Consider the following 20000-nt stretch of genomic DNA (forward strand, 5'->3'; position numbering starts at 1 on the left):
CACAAAAGTCGAAAGCACACGAAAGGAGGAGGAGTAGTTTGCTACGTAAAAAGTACACTCCCTGCCATAAAAATAGACAAACAGGACGCAGAGAAATACGATTCTGTCTATGTGGAAATAACCGCAAATAACAAGAAACTAACACTTGCAACCGTATACAGGCCTCCGAAACAACAGGCAGCCGATGACACTGCCCTCTACGAAGAGATTCACTCTCTAACACAAAGCAAGGAAGCAATTATAATTGGGGACTTTAATTGCCCTAACATTGACTGGGGACTGATGACTGGAGATCAAGAGGGTAACAGGCTTTTAGAAATGGTGGAGGATTCGTTCCTCACTCAAGTTGTAACTCAACCAACAAGAGAAAACAATCTGCTGGATCTGGTATTAGTAAGCGACCCCGACCTCATTCGCGACTGTACAGTTGCTGAGAAACTTAATGGGTGCGATCACCACTTAATCCGTTTTAATATCAACATATGTCACAAACTCGTAGATAATCCATCAGTGATACCAGATTACAAAAAAGGAAATTTCAACTTAGCCCGTGCACTGCTTCCCCCTACGACCTGGGACCAACTTGGCATCACCGACAATACAATCGACAACGCGTGGAACGTCTTCAAAGATAAGCTGTTGCAAGTAGAGAAGGCTACAGTGCCTACGAAATCCAGGCGAGTAAATGGGGCCGTAGATCCACCGTGGATGACCAGAGAAATAAAAGGGCAGTAAACCTAAAAAAAGGAATTATAATTTGATGAAAGAGAATGCTACGGCCGAAGCCAGCACACAGTACCACAACAGCCTCAGAGCTTGTCGCAGCCTTATTCGGAGTAGCAAACGCAACTATGAAAAGCAAATAGCGCGCGAAATCAAAACTAACTCCAAGAAATTATTTACGTACATAAGATCGAAAAAGAAAGTAAAATCCAATATTGGTCCCCTGACAGACGAGACTGGATCTGTAACTCAGGACAGTAAACAGATGGCCAGAATCCTCAACAGTAACTTCGCATCCGTATTCACAGTCGAGGACATCGAAACCATTCCCGAGAGCCCTGCCCCGCCGAGTGAGATCACGCCGCTGGAAATTGACTCAATATGCGACCAAGAAGTAAAAAAGTACTTGGACAAACTCGACACGAACAAGTCAACGGGACCCGACAGTTTGTCCCCGCGGTTATTAAAAGAGCTTAAACAACAAATACTTCAACCACTCACTACCATATTCAACCGGTCAGTTCAACTAAACAAGGTCCCGGAAGACTGGAAGATGGCGAACGTAACACCGATTTTCAAAAAAGGAGATAAAAGCGTTGCATTAAACTACAGGCCCATAAGTTTGACATCAGTGGCAGGAAAAATACTCGAAAAGATTATTAGAGATAAACTTGTTAAGTTTCTAGAAAACAATAATGTAATCTCCGACACCCAGCATGGCTTCAGAAACAAGCGCTCCTGCCTAACGAATTTATTAGACTTCTTCCAAGGTATATATAAGAACTGGGATGCCCACATCCCCAGTGATGTTATATACCTGGACTTTCAGAAAGCCTTCGACAAGGTACCGCACGAGCGACTCCTTAAGAAACTGCACTCGGCGGGCATCGGAGCCAATCTGATCGCGTGGATAAGAGATTGGCTCACCGACAGAAAACAACGAGTACTACTCAACGGACAGCCTTCCGATTGGCTACCAGTCACTAGTGGAGTGCCTCAAGGGTCAGTGCTGGGACCCATCCTCTTTATCATATATATCAATGACCTAGAATCAGGACTGAAATCCACAATATCGAAATTTGCAGATGACACCAAGGTGGGTGGAGATGCCCTCACAAAGACCGACTGCGAAATCATTCAGAAAGACCTCAATCACATTATCGAATGGTCGGAAAAATGGCAAATGTCTTTTAATGTTGACAAATGCAAAGTCATGCACATTGGGTCCCAAAATAGTAACCACACATACATTATGAATGGGAGACCTCTGCAAGCGATGCAGGAGGAAAAGGATCTTGGAGTCACTATCAGCAGTGACCTGAAACACGCGAATCACTGTAAAAAAGCATACAACAAGGCCAACATTATGCTCGGGTTCAAAGCGAGGAACTTCGAGTGTAAAACACCAGACGTGATGCTATCCTTGTATAATTCCATGGTAAGACCGCACCTCGAGTATGCAGTGCAGTTCTGGTCTCCCAATTACAGAAAGGACATTGCTTTACTGGAAAGGATTCAACGACGCGCCACAAAGATGATTCCAACCTTCAGGGCTCAACCGTACGAGGAACGACTCAAGCGACTCAATCTCTTTACATTGGAGAAAAGACGCCTACGAGGGGATATGATTCAAGTCTTCAAGTATCTAAAAAAGTTCAATAACGTCGATTACTCCAAATTCTTTGAACTGCAAACCAACTCAAGAACTAGAAATAACGGTTTACCCATTCAGTCGAGTCGATGTAACACAGACATTGGAAGGAGTTTCTTTTCAAACCGAGTCATCCGCCACTGGAACAATCTTCCCTCAGAAGTAGTAAATGCGAATACCATCAACTCCTTCAAATATAGAATCGACCTTCATTTCGCTGCGTCAGGAGTAAACTGAATAACGAGGGGCTTCCATCTGCTCCTCAATATCGAGGTGCTTTCATCTGCTCACCAAGCCCCAAGTGGCGGTCGAGCAGATTAAATCACCTAAGCGGGCGACCTCGTAATGAGCCAATAGGCTTTCTGTTGCCTGCATTTCCATGTTTCCATGTTTCCATGTTTCATGCCTGTTATTAAGATTCTTAAGAAAGATGCTTTATATGCCCTCTCTGGCCTCAATCCTCAGAAGGCTTATGGACCTGATGGAGTGCCTCCTATTGTCCTTAAAAACTGTGCTTCCGTGCTGACACCCTACCTGGTCAAACTCTTTCGCCTCTGCCTGTCAACATCTATCTTTCCTTCCTGCTGGAAGTATGCCTTCATACAGCCTGTGCCAAAGAAGGGTGACCGTTCCAGTCCCTCAAACTATCGTCCTATAGCTTTGCTTTCTTCTCTATCTAAAGCTTTTGAATCAATCCTTAACCGGAAGATTCAAAAGCACCTTTCCACTTCTGAACTTTTATCTGATCGCCAGTATAGGTTCCGCAAGGGGCGGTCTATTGGTGATCTCCTTGCCTTCCTAACTGATTCTTGGTCATCCTCTCTTAGCCGTTTCGGTGAAAACTTTGCTATTGCGCTGGACATATCAAAAACCTTTGATAGGGTCTGGCACAAATCTTTGCTTTCCAAACTACCCTCCTACGGTTTATATTCTTCTCTCTGTACCTTTATATCAAGTTTCCTCTCTGACCGTTCTATTTATGCTGTGGTAGACGATCACTGTTCTTCCCCTAAACCTATTAATAGTGGTGTTCCGCAGGGTGCTGTCCTATCTCCCACTCTCTTTCTGTTGTTCATTGATGATCTTCTTTCCAAAACGAACTGTCCTATCCATTCATACGCCGATGACTCTACTCTGCATTACTCTTTCTTTTTTTTTTAATAAAAGACCCACCCAACAGGAACTATATGATTCCAGGCTGGAGGCGGCAGAACGCTTAGCCTCAGACCTTACAATTATTTCCGATTGGGGCAAGAAGAACTTGGTGTCTTTCAACGCCTCAACAACACAGTTTCTCCACCTATCCACTCGACACAATCTTCCAAACAACTATCCCCTGTTATTTGACGACACTCAGCTATCACCTTCTTCAACACTAAACATCCTCGGTCTATCCTTAACTCAAAATCTCAACTGGAAACTTCATATCTCTTCTCTTACTAAATCAGCTTCCTCGAGGCTGGGCGTTCTGTACCGTCTCCGCCAGTTCTTCACCCCCACACAGTTGCTATCCATTTACATGGGCCTTGTCCGCCCTCGAATGAAGTATGCATCTCACGTGTGGGGGGGGCTTACATCTATCGATATTTTCATGCTGACTGCTCTTCTGAACTTGCTTACTGCATGCCCCTGCCCCCCCCCCCCCCCCCCTCCCGCGGCCTCGCCACACACGACTTTCTACTCAACCTCATCCCTTTACTGTCCAAATCCCCTACGCAAGAGTTAACCAGCATCTTCACTCTTTCATCCCTCACGCTGGTAAACTCTGGAACAATCTTCCGTCATATGTATTTCCTCCTGCCTACGACTTGAACTCTTTCAAGAGGAGGGTATCAGGACACCTCTCCTCCCGAAATTGACCTATCTTTCGGCCACTCCTCTAACTCTTTTAGGAGTAGTTTTTTAACATTTGTTACCTTTTTTATGCTATTGAACTGACTCTTCTGCTGTATATATATATATATATATATATATATATATATATATATATATATATTATATATATATCTATATATATATATAATATATCTATATATATATATTATATATATAGATATATAATATATATATATAGATATATATATAATATATATATATAGCAACATTTTTTTTTTTTTTTTTTATTTATTATTGGCAAACATTTTCCACAATTACATCTCTGAAAGACAACAATAACACATAAGTAACCACCCCACAACATAAAGCACAAATAATCAACACACAGTTCCAATCGGTGTACACACAAGAACACAATCAAACACCAAACTGCCCTTTCCCCCCTTACCCCCCCCCCTTGACATTACGACAATCGGTATACCAAATTTACTGGAAAGACTTGAGTCTAATAAATACACTGGCCCCGACAATATCTTCGCCTTCATCTTGAAGTCCTCTGCCCCAGTGACGGATCCTGCTCAAGGTGAAGGGGGGGGCTGATATACAAGATGGGCACCAGACCATACTATATTATATATATATATATATATATATATATATATATATATATATATATATATATATATATATATATATATATATATATATATATATATATATATATATATATATATATATATATATATATATATATATATATATATATATATATATATTGTATATCATCCCCCCCTTCACCTTGAGCTGGATCCGTCACTGGGGCAGAGTACTTCAGGATGAAGGCGAAAATATTATCTGGGCCAGTGGATTTATTAAACTCAAGTCTTTCCAGTAAATTTTGTATACCGATTGTCGTAATGTCAAGGGTGGGGGGGTAAGGGAGGAAAGGGAAGTGTGGCATGTTTGGTGTTTGATTGTGTTCTTGTGTGTACACCGATTGGAACTGTGTGTTGATTATTTGTGCTTTATGTTGTGGGGTGGTTACTTATGTGTTATTGTTGTCTTTCAGAGATGTAATTGTGTTAGTGTCATGTTTGCGTACCTTAAATAATTTAAAAGAAAACATTGTCTACGAGGTAAGTTGCTATGTGTTTGCGTTCTGTAAATTTCATGTTTTTTGGCAAATGTCTCTTGGTGTTTTTTTTGTAAGCGGTCCAATTATATTATTATGTAACAAAATTTTGACTTTATTTCGTCTTTGGTCAGTAAGTGTTATTTCCTAATTGTTTCTGCCTAGAGAGCAAAGGAAATGACTATTAATCTCTTCAAACTTTGCTTTTATTACCTGGACAGCGATGTTTTGAAACACATAATTTGCAGTACATTCCAAACGGATTCAGCGCTAAGCTGTTGAAGTATAATTTTCTAGAACTTTCAAGAACTTTCAAAAACTTTCTAGATCTCTTCTAGAACTTTCTAGAAGTTTCAAGAACTTTCTAAAAAATAGCCGAGCAGCAAATCAGAAAAGGATGAAGCCGTTGATCCAGATTACAGAGGTGTAATTGATGAAAGAAACCCATACTACCCAAACCAAAAATACCTCAACAACTTGATCAGAGACCTTGGTCTTACAAAGTCCAATACTGACGTCGAGAGTCATGCAGTGGAGCAAATTAGAGAAAGCGTCACAAGTCTTTTTCAAGCTTCTTCACCCGTCAAGATGAGCTTTGCTTCTGCCACGATGAGACTGGTATGTTCGAGGCAATTGGAATCGCCTGTAACCCCAGTGAGTGGCGCCTCTTCATCGACAGTTTACCCAGGAGTCTCAAAGCCGTGCTGCTTTATAACGGAAACATGCATCCATCTCTTCCCCTGGCTCAATCGGTACAGCTCAAAGAGGAATACAGCAGTGTCAAGATCTTGCTAGATGCCTAGAAGTATGAAGGGTTTAGTTGGGAGGTTATCGGGGACTTAAAAATGATAACATTCTTGATTGGTCTCCAAGGCGGCTTTACCAAGTTTCCGTGTTATCTCTGCCTTTGGGACAGCAGAGACCGTCCGGCACACTACCATAGGCGGGACTGGCCACAGCGGGCCGAGTTCAGTGATGGGAGGTACACGTCAAATGGGAGCCACTGATAGACCCCCGAAAGATATTGGTCCCACCACTACACCTAAAATTGGGCCTTATGAAACAATTTGTCACAGCTCTAGATAAGGAGTCTGCAGCTTTCCAGTACCTTCAAGACTTCTTCCCTAAGCTGTCTGAGGCAAAAGTGAAAGCCGGTGTCTTTGTCAGACTACAAATAAAGAAGATCATGGAGAACAAAGAATTCCCCAAGAAGCTCACTAAGATGATGGAAGCAGCGTGGGACAGCTTTGCCGCAGTGGTTCGGGGCTTCCTGGGGAATCACAAGGCAGAAAACTATGTGGAGCTTGTTGAGACCCTGGTGAAGAACTACGGCAAAATGGGTTGCAGGATGTCCCTCAATGCCCATGTCATTGACGCTCATCTTCATTAATTCAAGCAGAACATGGGAACATACTCTGAGAAGCAAAGCGAGCGGATATACTAGACTTTAAACGTATAATGAAAACATAATAGGAAGCTATATATATATATATATATATATATATATATATATATATATATATATATATATATATATATATATATATATATATATATATATATTTTTTTTTTTTTTTTTTTTTTGGGGGGGTCTCTCTTGTACAATTCTTGAGTATTAAATGCTACTTTTTAATCATATGTCGCTTTGTTATGACTTTTTGTGAACGAGAATGTTCACATTCGCCGGTTTTCCCAATTGTAATAGATACATTTCAGAATTATCATTTCCTGGTCAGAAAAGCAAAGTTTGAAGAAAATATAAGCCATTTTTCATAACATAACAGAAGCGAGACTAGCCGAGGTAATGGGTGAGCAAGAGATATGTGAAATGGGAGAACAAGAAAAAGAAACTTATGAGTTGTGGGGAAAACGGGATGTGCTGGCCGAGCAATATTTTCCCTCGAAAAAACAGGTAGCGATGGATGATGACATGTTAATGCTAGCCGCGGAACAGGAAGAAATAAATCAAATGCTCTCATCATCCCCCCTTGAATATATGCTAGAAGATAGACTTTTCAGAATAAATTGTAGTTGTTTATAAGATAAGGACTGGTGTGAATGTTGTATATACTGTTTATAGTGTAAGAATTTGCCTGCTATTTTTATGTTAAATACAAAATATAAGTAAATATATTTTGTATATAGGACTGATGTTGGAGTCTATGATATTATAAAATTGCACATGATGAATCTGGAAACATAATTTGACCAAATTCCAATAAACATTTAGTTTGTTTGACTTGTTTATATGTCCTTTATCCAAAAATATATGAAAAAAACCCACAATAATTGTCTTAAAACTTATTCGATTTGTGGATACACATGAATAAAACGCTTTAATGTTTCGATCCGGCTCATACATAAAAGACTGCCGCCAAATGTAGGCGCTGCGGCGGCAGCAGCGGGCACTGCGGCGACATCGTGCGACGACTGGATGCGACAGGATTGCGCGCGGGGCTCGGGACGGGGCGGGGCGGGGCTGGAGCGGGGCGGCAGCACGGGGTAGTGGTGGTGACGAGTGAGGACCTGTGTGTGGAGCCAGACCACTGATTTGAGCATGGTATCCCCCCCCCGATAAGGGAATTAGAAAATTATTTATACTTAGAATAGCTTCATGGATTGTAATACACTTCAATATGAGAAATCAATAAAGTCAATATTTACTTTTTATGGACACGTGTTAAATGTTTGATGGCATACAGGCATTAAAAACTTGCTGTAAGCGAATCTCCTCACGTGTTCATCATTCCTCGAATATTCGGTCTTGGAAAACTCCATACATATTTTTTCAAGAGTTTCTCTTACACCCAAGTATGGCACATTGTAGGCAAAGTACATGACATAAGCCCCGCACACATCGCTTCGCGTGCTTTGAAGTCGAAATGCATTTTTACACATACTGAACCCGGGGTAACCAATATATTTAAAATGATCAGAGTATAATTTTGGATCGAGAGCATAACTATCTAGGAACGCTGCCATACCCGGTTCATAGTAGAGACAAATCCAGTGTCCCGTTTCTCTTTTAGAATAACTTGGTAGCGTATTGACGATGCACACTGTAGGTTTTCTATATCGAGGTATAGATTTGACCTCGTCTGCCAATAACACGCCTAAAAACAAGGCTTGCTTTCCTATGTGCCCCCTCAATCCTCTTTCAATCTCCATGTTGTTCATCGCACAGCCGCTTCAAGCGCGTACATCACACTACAGTCGTCTTTCAGAGTTAACTGTTATTATACCCACTGTTTCGCCAAACAGTATCAACAGACGGTTCTCGTTTTCTCCCTCGCTTAGATTCAAGCTAAGTCTAAGGCCCCCATTCATTTCAACGGGCAAATTATCATTCAAGTTTTCAGCACGCAAATCAAATGTGCAAATCATTGCCCCCTTGCCGAAAATATCCTTTCCGATTAAATGGTCTTTGTGAAAATCAAGTGCATCCAAAGTACGATGGTAGAGCTCAGCATAGTCATGAGGGAATTTACTAGGAATATTATACATGGTTCTACCATTAACACTTAAGCTTATTTGACTTATATCGCCATGGCTCAAATACAATGGATTTAGCGTATAGTCACCAGAATGAGCTTCCATGCTCGTTATAATAAGTGAGAGTTTTTCTTGAATAACATTACCCCACGGTTGATCATACGTTCCTGAGGTTTGGTCTTTGGCTAGCACATAGGTTTTCAAGAGGGTTTTGGTAAATGTCGATTTTAAAAGATTCCCTGTGGCGAGAGACGCGTTCAAAGCATGAAGTGCATTAGGATAAGGAGACAGTCGTGTATAAAGCAGCTTGGCTGAATCTATATGCAGACGAATGTTATCGCCAGTTGGAGAATTTAGCAGCCATGCATTGCATTACTTATGGGTAAGCGGTGGCTGAATGGATAGCAGGACGGCCCCGCGTTCAGGAGGACGCGAGTTCAATCCCCGACCGGTGCCACCAAGCTGGGATTTTTCAGCCGCCGCCGAGTGGATTAAAACTACCCACATGCTGTCCAGAAGACCACCTATCAACCCGGACTCTAGATTCTAGGATTAAAGATGAGCTCCGGGAGGGCAGCATGAGCCAATGCAAGATGGCGCCACTATAAACACTCGCCTGCGCCAGAACGGGCTGGGCCGACCATCAGGACCCACCGGGAAGAAGCCTTGGACCGACCATCAGGATTCACCGGGAAGAAGCCTACCGGCGCAATAGGCCACAACGTAAAAAAAAAAGAAAAAAAAAAAAAAGATAGTTCCATTCGGAGTCTAACCGAAATACCATCGAGCAAGTAACTGTCTAAAGAACTTATATCCAGAAGAAGCGGCGTTCAGAGTTGTATACCGTGAGTCTTAACCCGCTTCATAATGGTCTTGTGTTGCGCGCTGGCATTGTCAAAGTATTCTGCTGTTACTTTGGAGATAAAACCGTTCTCTGGGATGGTAATATTAGCACTGGTTCCAATTGTATTCAATTTGTTGGGCGACAAAGTATTCAGCATTTTAACGTATGATGTGTACCCATAAAGTACATTATTGTCAAAAGCTACATCTCCCCCAAAACATTGCACTGATTTCAATAGGCTGTGCGCGGTATTATTTGTAAATTCAACATGTTGAGCGTCATCGAGAGGAGTAGTATTGTCTGGCTTAGTTAAGCGTAAAGAGGTGTGCAACACCAATTTCGCCAAATGAATTAAACTGCCAAGTGTTCCAGTAGGTAAAACATCAGCATCATAACGGGAGGCAATCGTTGTTTCCAATAATTTCATTTTGTTGGGGCGGGGAAACAATTTACTGACACCTGCGGCATATTGCCCCAGGGGAGAACGCAGGTCCCAACCGCGCTGGTGATGCTCGCCATACTGCTCTTAGTTCAACAATGATTACAACTCGGTAAAGATGTCCTTTTCATAACACCTTTTCCTCCCGAATCGCTTGACTTTCTTTTTCCCGCTTCCTCTAGTCAATTTCATTGCAGCTTGCTTTAAGGAATTAATTCCATGTATTTTTATTGAGCTTTTCAAGTTGTTTCCCTGTGAAATATCATCTAGAACATTGTTTCCAAATGTTCGAGCTGAAGATACAATGACATTTTTCACTAGGAAAGGGAAAGCTCTTTTAGCAAGACCTGCTAAAACCGAGAATAAACCCCCGCCTCTGTGATAGCTTGGTTCACAAGAAAGTGTGACTATATCGTCAATACCACTCCCTCGGGATGATATCTGTTTGCCATTCGAAAACAGGGTATGATATTCTGCTACGGAAGGAGGGATGAATGTAACCCGCATTGTGGCGGCGAGGAGACGTCTTTTCAAATGGACAACATTCCTATTAATAGAGCAAAATGTACTCAAAGATTCAACGCGATCGGATATGAAGTAAACATGTAACAGGGTATCCTTCTTCGAAATGCATAGTACGACCTTTTTGATCTGCGAGTTTAATAGAAATCGAATCAATTACTTTGGATTTAAGGGACTTATATATAGTTGGATGCACGCTTTTTGTTAGACCTCCGGAGAGCGAAAAGGCATCAAGAATATTTACATTTTTCCCTGCATACCTAGAGGGATTGACAAGGTCAGTGTAAATGAGAACACACTGTACGTCACCATTTCTCAACAGAGGGGCATGACCATGTCGCGGAACAAGAACGTTTTTTTTTTTTTCGTTCTTCAAGCGTACCCAAGGAAGAAAACACAGCATAACCTAAGTTGGGGACAAAACCGAGAACCTGGGCCAGTCGCGTATCAAAGCAAACCTTAATAAATACAACTAGTGGATGATAACCATTGTAGCAGAACAAAGTTAAATGATCATTTGTTGAGCTAAATGCAAGAACCTCTCTAGAATACGCTAGTAAATGATAGTTGTATCCATCGACCATCTGCTTTAACAATGTCGTTATTATACCGTTAAAACACATCAGCAAATACCCAGTGTCATTACATAAGATATTAGCATTAATAGTGTGCGTCTTTCAATAGCTTCTGAATCTGGCGTTGGTCTTATACCACATTCAAGATGTATATTACACTCTGGTTCACCCGGTTTAACAATGTAATACCGACGGGGAAGCAACACGTTCAGTAGACCGACTGCATATTCCACGTCCTTGTCTAATGTTAGAGTTTGTATATTATTAGTAAAGCTGGTGCTGGAATTGGGGTAAATTTCCCCATCCGCAATGCTGGTAACATTATATGATGTGACTCCATTTAGAGCAAGCAAGACACTAGCAAAAATATTATAATTATTTAATTATATAGAGGTAGACATGACGAGATGCCAATTACATATTGAAGGTAAATCATAGTAAACATCATTACATTGTTATTTATTGACATATTTTACGTTTAGTGATGTACATAATTATTGGGAAATTGTCTGGAGCTATAGTTATTTAGGATCCACGTCGACTACAGCACCGTCCCGTTTTCTTTTCCATTCGTCAGCCACAGCGTCGTCCTCTGTATCCACCAGTTTTATCTTCCTCTTTCGCTCGGGAGACACAGATAGAGTTAATTTTGTTTCAGGCTCATCGCAGGTCCACCATCTGTCCAGGATGACGCACGATATATTATGCAGTTGCAGTTCAGCAGCAGCCTCTTGAAGATGCGGTTGGTAGTCAGCTTTCCACAACACGTAAAGAATTCCAGCGCTTGCAATATTGTAGGGGAAGACGACACTTGTAATGTTGCTTTTAATCACCCATTCTACCAGTTTTGTGATGGACTCTTTAAACCAGCGGAGACGGTTATCATAACAGTCTTCCTTTACCCCACGAATTAAATTTTGATCTCTTGACGTCTGAAGATATCCTTGGTTTATAGGGCTATTTTCCAGTTCGCGGCCAGGAGCATATTGGGTTAGGATACACGCCACATAAGGAAGATTTTCACTCGGAGGATAGCGAATATGCAGACTACCGGGAATACCACGATCTTCCCAGCGACACCTGTTCAGTTGATAGATCGGGCTTCTTTCGTGGTAGAGATAACTGTGCGGGTATAATCCATGTAGGAGTCCAGTAAAGCCCCTCTTTTCGTAGCAGGAACTGCAGTTGAGGGAAGAAACGATGATGGTCTTGTTGTTGCGGTAGATGTCATCGTCAGGAGAACCGTCTTTGTAGTTGAACACGTAGGCGTCCGACATGGTGTCCTCTGGTATACTAGTGAGTGATGAATAGTACCGCTTCAGCTGATGGCGAGGGACGAGTAGCGAACCATCGTCCTTTCCTTTTCAGATTTACCCCCTAAAAAGGGGGACGTCGCCGCTCCCTTTGTATAAGCCACGCGTCCAACGCGGCTCAGTATCTACCACGTCCATGATTATGATTATGTTGGACTGCACTAGCACATTGGAAAAGCGGATTTAATATGGAACCCATCTGTAAGTTGCCAACGATGGATGTTTGGTGAAACCAGATCCCTAAATCTTTTGCCGCACGAGCGTACTTTTTATTTCGCTAGGTAATACACCCGTGGCGTCAATGATGTGTTTTATATCAGCAATGTCAGCCATCGTTGGTTTTTGACTAGCATTAGAGAGTAAATTCAACATGTACAGGATAATGGAGGATCGAACAGAAGACAATAGGTTACCTCTGCTATCTCATTTTACGATGGGATTGTCTTTTATTCGTTCTAGCATCATATTGACGTATGGCACGTCGATACTTTTAACATACAGAGGTATTAAATTACTTATTTCAGGATTGGAGGAAATCTTGTTCTCCCTAATTCCTGTGACTTTAAGTTGCACGGGTGGTAGTTTTGTGGTTTTGTATACACCAGATCGCGATATTTTCTTTTTTTTTGTAAGTTTTCTTTCTTACAGAGCGAGATGACGGGTTCAATCTTGTAGGAGTGCTTGGTGTTGCACCATGGAACGATACGACAGGACTACTGCTGCATGTGATCGGTATGGGCCGACTGCGGGTTGAAACACGATTGGCCGTTTACCCCCGGACTCGTGGAGTTGGCTTTTGTATCAGCGGTAGACTCGGGAACAAGATAATACGTGCGCATTATCCAAATAATTTTCCGATCAAGGAAGCAGCAATAGGTAATATAGCAGCTAATGCAAGATGGCGCCACTATAAACACTCGCCTGCGCCAGAACGGGCTGGGCCGACCATCAGGCCCCACCTGGAAGAAGCCTTGGGCCGACCATCAGGCCCCACCAGGAAGATGCCTACCGGCACAACAGGCAGCAACGTAAAAAAATAAAAAATAAAAAAATAAAAAAAAAAAAAAAATACCACCCCGTTTCGATGTCAATATGTCTTTTTTTTTTATGGAGAGGAGTTTTCTTTCTAGCTATGGCACGTATGTCTTCCCGATAGTTACATAATTTCTTGATAACTTTGTTATTGAGAGTAAGGTGCTTCTTTAACAAATTGGAAAATATTTCAGATATACAGTTCAATTGTTCTCGAGCTGCTTGCTTAATAGCACGGTTTATATATTTTACTTTTAATTTCTTCAAAAGTAAGACAAAGTTTATGTGTGCACTGAGGAGTGGTGTCTTTTTACGCATTTTCTACAATATCATTAGCATCAATCCAGCTGTTGAATGAAGTAGGGTATCCCAACCACGATACAAAATGCTGTTTTTTTCCTTTATTTTTTTTTCGTGAACGCAGTATTTTAATATCGTATGACTCAGGCAGAGCGCTTAAGACGAGCTCTGGCGCGTAGAATATCCCCAGTATTGGTTCTTCAGACAAATCTTCTAAGAGGTAAGTTCTTGGGCGATTCTGGTGTTTAATTGATTTTATGCGAAAGAGCTCGTGAGTATTTTGCTGCGTGTATCCTTTATGGAATACAGAGGAACGAGCACTTCCAACAAGGCGAACTATTTCCCTAACTGCCAGTCGAGGACTGATGGAAGACGCTGGTTGCTTCGGGCTTTTATACATTGCGTGGAATTGCCGTTTGATTGCAGATGGGTCTTTTAAGTTATGAATATCAATGGGAATTTGTTTGTTCTTCAGTCCAGAATGGGGCGAGCAGTTGTAGGCATTGACCATGTTTTGCAGCTGATCAATATATCTTGAAGAATTTTGAGACGTGATAAACTTGTAGATGCGCGCTTTCAGTGTACGAATGGCCCGCTCTGCCAAGGCTGCTTTGATCTCACTTGAGTACACACTATACAGCTTAATGCCCCGGGAACATAAACAGTTTCTTACTTTTCGATTCCAGTATTATGTGCCCAAGTCGGTGTTTAATCTTCGTAAGCCTTCAGAATCTTTATTTTCCACCACTTGTTTAATGGCCACGAACACTGTATTTGGGTCTTTATTCCGACACGGGACAACTTGCATATATCTAGAAAACACGTCTATGCATACTAACAAGTAGCCTATATTATTATTTTCCTTTCTTATATGTCTCACGTCTGCTACATCGGCAGCCATGATTACTTTGGGTTTTGAGGATATTATCTTTTGCCGGGGATTTTTTTTATTCTGTAGCTTATGCAATGTATATGTTTTATTGCTTCTCAAAAAGTTGAATACGTCATCACGTGTTATTGCCGTATTTATACTTTTTTCTCTCTCCCATAATTTCGCCTGAGAGCTTAAACCATAGGGTTCATTATGTTGGGAGTATAGAGCGTATAAGAGTTCCTTCTTCCTGGAGTTCACCATTGGAATACGCGTTCACCTGGGGGTTCTCCAACAATGTTTGAGCGAAACTGTAGGGATTCAGGAGTATTTATACCCAAATCAACAAGAAGATATCTATAAAGACGTGAATATACAGCATATGTATATATATCTACGAACTGGTTTGCCTTCTCTTTTCCGAATATTTGTCTGCCCAGAGTGTGAATTTGAGAGAAATCGCGCTGTCTTAACAAGAGGAAATGAGAATAGTTCAGGCTAATATTCCTTGCATGCTTTCCACCCATATATAGATTTTGAGTGATAAATATGCATGAAATATTGTTGTGCCGTCCGCGAGTAAAAGCATCAACCACAAATTTGTTCCTTACAGCATCAATGAAAATATCGCCAAGTACAAACAATGTCCCTCTCTGATCAAACGTATCCTCGTTGGCAATTGGATCAATTATTTCAGACGACACTATAACTTTAGGTCCTATTTCTTTATTTCTTTGAAGAGGATGAGACGTTAAGCCACATATGACAATTTTTTTGAACTTTTCATGATGCTTCAGCTGTACAAGTTCCGATTTTCCGGAGTTGGTATATTCTGCAACTATTATGCGCGCAGGGTATTGGAAAATGTCAAGAAGGTTCTCTGAATATGTCTCAGCCATAGCTGAAACTCTATTAATGATGGTAATTATTAAAGTATGATGCTTATATAGCACAGAATATGTGTGTGTGTGTGTGTGTGTGTGTGTGTGTGTGTGTGTGTGTGTGTGTACAACAAGAACAACAACAACAACAATAGCAATTACCCTCACTTTGTGTATGCCCCCACTTCCGGCACCCCTCCCCCCCCCCGCTGACCGCCCTCTGACCGTCCTGCCCCCACTCCCGTCAACCCCCGCTGACCACCCTCTCTTCCGTCACCCTCCCGCTGACCGTCCTACCCCCACTCCCGCTATAGTACCCCCGCTTCCGTACGCTAGCCCGAGAGGAGGGGGGGGTAGGGTATGTGAAAAAAGTGAAAGATGGGGGGGGTAGGGAGGAGGGAAGGGGGGGTAGGGGTGGGGTGGGGGTAGGGGAGGGTAGGGGGGGTCCAGCTACCCTCTCTTCCGTCACTCCCCCGCTGACCGCCCCCCGCCTCCCACTTCCGTGCCCCCCCCCCACACTCCAATTACCCCCACTTCCGTACATTTGTTACTACTTATGTCTTTGCTGAATCTGAATTAGTATAACTTAAAACCGTTGCTACGTGTCCTACCTGGCTCTTTTACCACCAAAACCCTATTGACGTCCCCTTTATTAAAGCCCTTCATCCATTTATAGACTTCGATAAGGTCTCCTCGCAATCTTCTTCTTTCCAGAGAGTGTAAATTTAAATGTCCAAGTCTATCCTCATAAGGCAAGTTTCTCACCCCCTGAATCTTTTTTGTCATTCTTCTTTGTACAGATTCTAACATCTTGATATCCATTCTTTAGTAGGGTGACCAGAACTGGACCGCGTAATCAAGGTAAGGTCTAACTAGGGCTAAGTAAAGTTTGAGGATGACCTCAGCGGTCCTATTGCTTACGCTTCTCGAGATGAAACCTAGTACACTGTTTGCACGATTCTTAGCCTGAATGCTCTGCATGGGCCCTTGGACGAAGGTCAGTGCTCACTAAGACTCTTAAGTTCCTCTAACACCCAGACCGGCTTAGAGGAGCGTCATTTAAGGAGTAATTAAGTGAGGGGTTATTCCTACCTACACTCAGAATACTACACTTCCCAACATTGAATTCCATCTGCCACTTCCCCGCCCAATCATATACTCTATCAAGCTCATCCTGGAGAATGCTAGCATCCTGGTCTCACTGGATTACTCTACCGATCTTGGTATCATGTGCGAACCTACTGACATCACTACTAATCCCTGTGTCCAAGTCATTGATGTAAATGATAAAAAGCAGCGGACTCAGCAGTGTCGTGCTTTGTCATGAACCATCTTACACTCTGGCCACTTCACTATAACTTCCTTGCAAAGCTGAAAATTAAAACGGTGAACATCAAACCTTTTATCGTTTACTCGCCTTTTTTTCCAACTGGCTACTTGTTGTTTGGACATTTTGTAAACTGACCAACGATAACACTGTTGATTTTGTAAAAAGTCCAAAACCTTGATCCTTTTGCAAAATGCCCAGATATTTAGGTCATTTTGCAAAGTGACCACGGATTTGGTATTTTTGCATACTAGCCGGGCATTTTTCAAAATGACCAATTTTGCAAAATGACCGTAATATATATATATATATATATATATATATATATATATATATATATATATATATATATATATATATATATATTATTACTGTGCTTTCTTGTGTCATTCCTGTGGCTTCTAGAGCTGATACCCAGTCCCACCATTCTTATATATATATATATATATATATATATATATATATATATATATATATATATATATATATATATATATATATATATATATATATATATATATATTATTACTGTGCTTTCTTGTGTCATTCCTGTGGCTTCTAGAGCTGATACAGTCCCACCATTCATATATATATATATATATATATATATATATATATATATATATATATATATATATATATATATATATATATATATATATATATTATTATTATTATTACTGTGCTTTCGTGACATCCCTGTGGCTTCTAGAGCCGATACACAGTCCCACCATTCTTATAGGGAGGTATTACTTGCTCGTTAGTGAGAGTTTTTGGAGGCATCATTCTCCGTCATTGTTGCCTGTACATTCAGAATCCACCAAACTCACAGTCATTGCTGTACCTCACCCTCTTCTTGGCTTTCTTCTCTGTTCTTCCTGTGACTTGTACTCTCTTTCTCCGTGGGCATGCAGGATTTGGCAGTGTCCATTACACCCCAGGATCTGCCTCGTCAGGTTTGCTTTGTTTCCAAAGTTATGGTGCAGAACTATAGCTCGTGCAACAAAGTTCACTTGAAGTGGCCCGTAAACATTGCTTTGTTGAATTTCGATCATAATTTGCCGAGCATTGACTTATTGCCGCGCTGAACTCCAGAAGTTTTCTGGAGAAAAACAATACATTTGTTGCATCCGCACACGAAGCTAATACGAATGAGCGCTGGATACGGGGGAGGCGGGTAAATAAATGAGCCACAGTTTTTTTGTGTGTGAATTGTCACACTATTTCGTTAGGCTGTGTGGTAGGCTTTCTAGAGTACCCTGTACTTTTTTTTTCGATTTGTTTTATATTTTTCACTAAAAAAATATCGTCAAAAAAATCGAGGTGACGGTTCCCTCAAGTTTCATAGGCCTGAGACATTTTGGGTCATGCCCGATAAGACAACAGTTGACCAGATCCTAGCACTTCTCGTCTTTTGGAACGCCGAATTGAGTTTCGGCAAATTCTACTCACAGCATATGTTGATCTAAAAAATGCATCCAAATCAATGCAACGTGAGGCATTCTAGGACATTCTGACGATCCGTGGGATTCTTGCCAAGATTATTAACCAGATGACAGGTCTTTTTACCTTGGGACTAAGAGTGCTGTGAAGTGTGAGGGAGGCGTTTACGGCTTCTTCATTATAAATTCAGGAGTGGATTAGAGGCTCATTCTTGCAACATGATTTTTCAACACTTGCATGGACTCAGTATTAGGCAAAAATATTGGTTAAAATTGGCGCGGCGTATCTGCTGGTGACATCATTATCACTGACGTTGTTTTTGCTGATGATGCGGTAATATTCGCGGAATCGCTGGAGGTCCTGGTGATTGCTCTCGAAGTGCTACATGAGGATTCGAAGTCACTGAAACTAAAATTCTCTTGGGTCAAAACAGAGTTTATAACTTGGTAGCTCTTACTTGATCTTGGTACATCTTGCAAGGAAGTCACTCGACGGATTGCTCTGTTTCACACTGCTATGCTTAACACGACTATATGGCGCTGTTGATATATATATATATATATATATATATATATATATATATATATATATATATATATATATATATATATATATATATATATATATATATATATTATATGCAGGCGGACAAAGAATCAAATATTAAAGTTACATATTCTTCCTCTCTCACTGTTGGCTGTGAAACATGAACACAGAATAGTGAACTGGTAACAATTGCTTTTAGTAACATTTTTGCCTGCACAGGTTCATGGGGTATTGCTGGAATGGTTCCTTACTGAACGAACGACTATTTCATGAAATTAAATCGATGTCTGTTAATAGCTTAGTCCGTGAACGCATTCAGGACGTCGATCTTGCTTATAGGAGTTGTTATTGAACCAGGTAATCATGACGTAAACGTAACTCATGGCTCATGGTGGAGGGGGCGAGTGAGTGACATTTTTTTTTTTACAACAAAGGAGACATCCCCTTGCGGATGCTCCCCGTAAGTTAATTAGTTAGTATTTACTGAAGGGAATGAACTTCCTAATCCTATAATAAATTATTTTGTCTTTAATTAACATTATCATTGTGTCGTTGTTACAGATACATGTATCTGTATTACAAGAAGGTAAAATGAATACACCAACAAATAAATTAACTTTTTTTCAAATACATAAAATATTCATACCTGAATGCCCATCCGAACGTTGCTAGGATCGATATTCCGTCATTACTTATGTAGAAGGGAGTGTTTCCCTGCGCATCTGTGTATTCGGAGGCAATTACCACCCGAATGTAATTTTTGAAATCTATTAACGAATGCCGTCCCTGTAGTACCTTCCTGAGTGCAAGTCTGGCCTCCATTACCTTGAAATGAAAAATAATAAATGTTGCATAGTACAACAAGAGTGTATTTTCAACACTTATTTTATTCAAGATAGTACGTACCTCCATATTCTGAAAAATTTTCTTCACCACGGGATGGGTGTGTTTAGCGAAATATTCATAGGCTGCTCCCTTGTAGAGCCACGGCTCAGTAGACCACCTCCACGAGTCCTGTTGGACTAAATCCGTAAAGCTGTCAAGAGTTGTAGACTTGGACTGAACTGTGAGGT

At 41.1% G+C, this 20000-nt stretch overlaps 1 protein-coding gene across 1 annotated transcript in view; it reads right to left on the bottom strand.

The window, feature by feature from the left end:
• The window catches only part of LOC126997128 (uncharacterized), a 28402-nt gene that overhangs the window by 8048 nt on the left and 354 nt on the right, over positions 1-20000 (bottom strand). Inside the window, exons 2-3 of the mRNA XM_050858183.1 lie at positions 19834-20000; positions 19574-19752 (exon numbers count right to left, since the gene is read on the bottom strand). The exon at positions 19834-20000 is cut by the window's right edge and continues 70 nt beyond it. Of these exons, the coding sequence (XP_050714140.1) occupies positions 19574-19752; positions 19834-20000 (346 nt within the window). The remainder of the gene's footprint in view (positions 1-19573; positions 19753-19833) is intronic.

This window comes from Eriocheir sinensis, chromosome 11, assembly GCF_024679095.1.
Source record: "Eriocheir sinensis breed Jianghai 21 chromosome 11, ASM2467909v1, whole genome shotgun sequence".
Lineage (NCBI taxonomy): Eukaryota > Metazoa > Arthropoda > Malacostraca > Decapoda > Varunidae > Eriocheir > Eriocheir sinensis.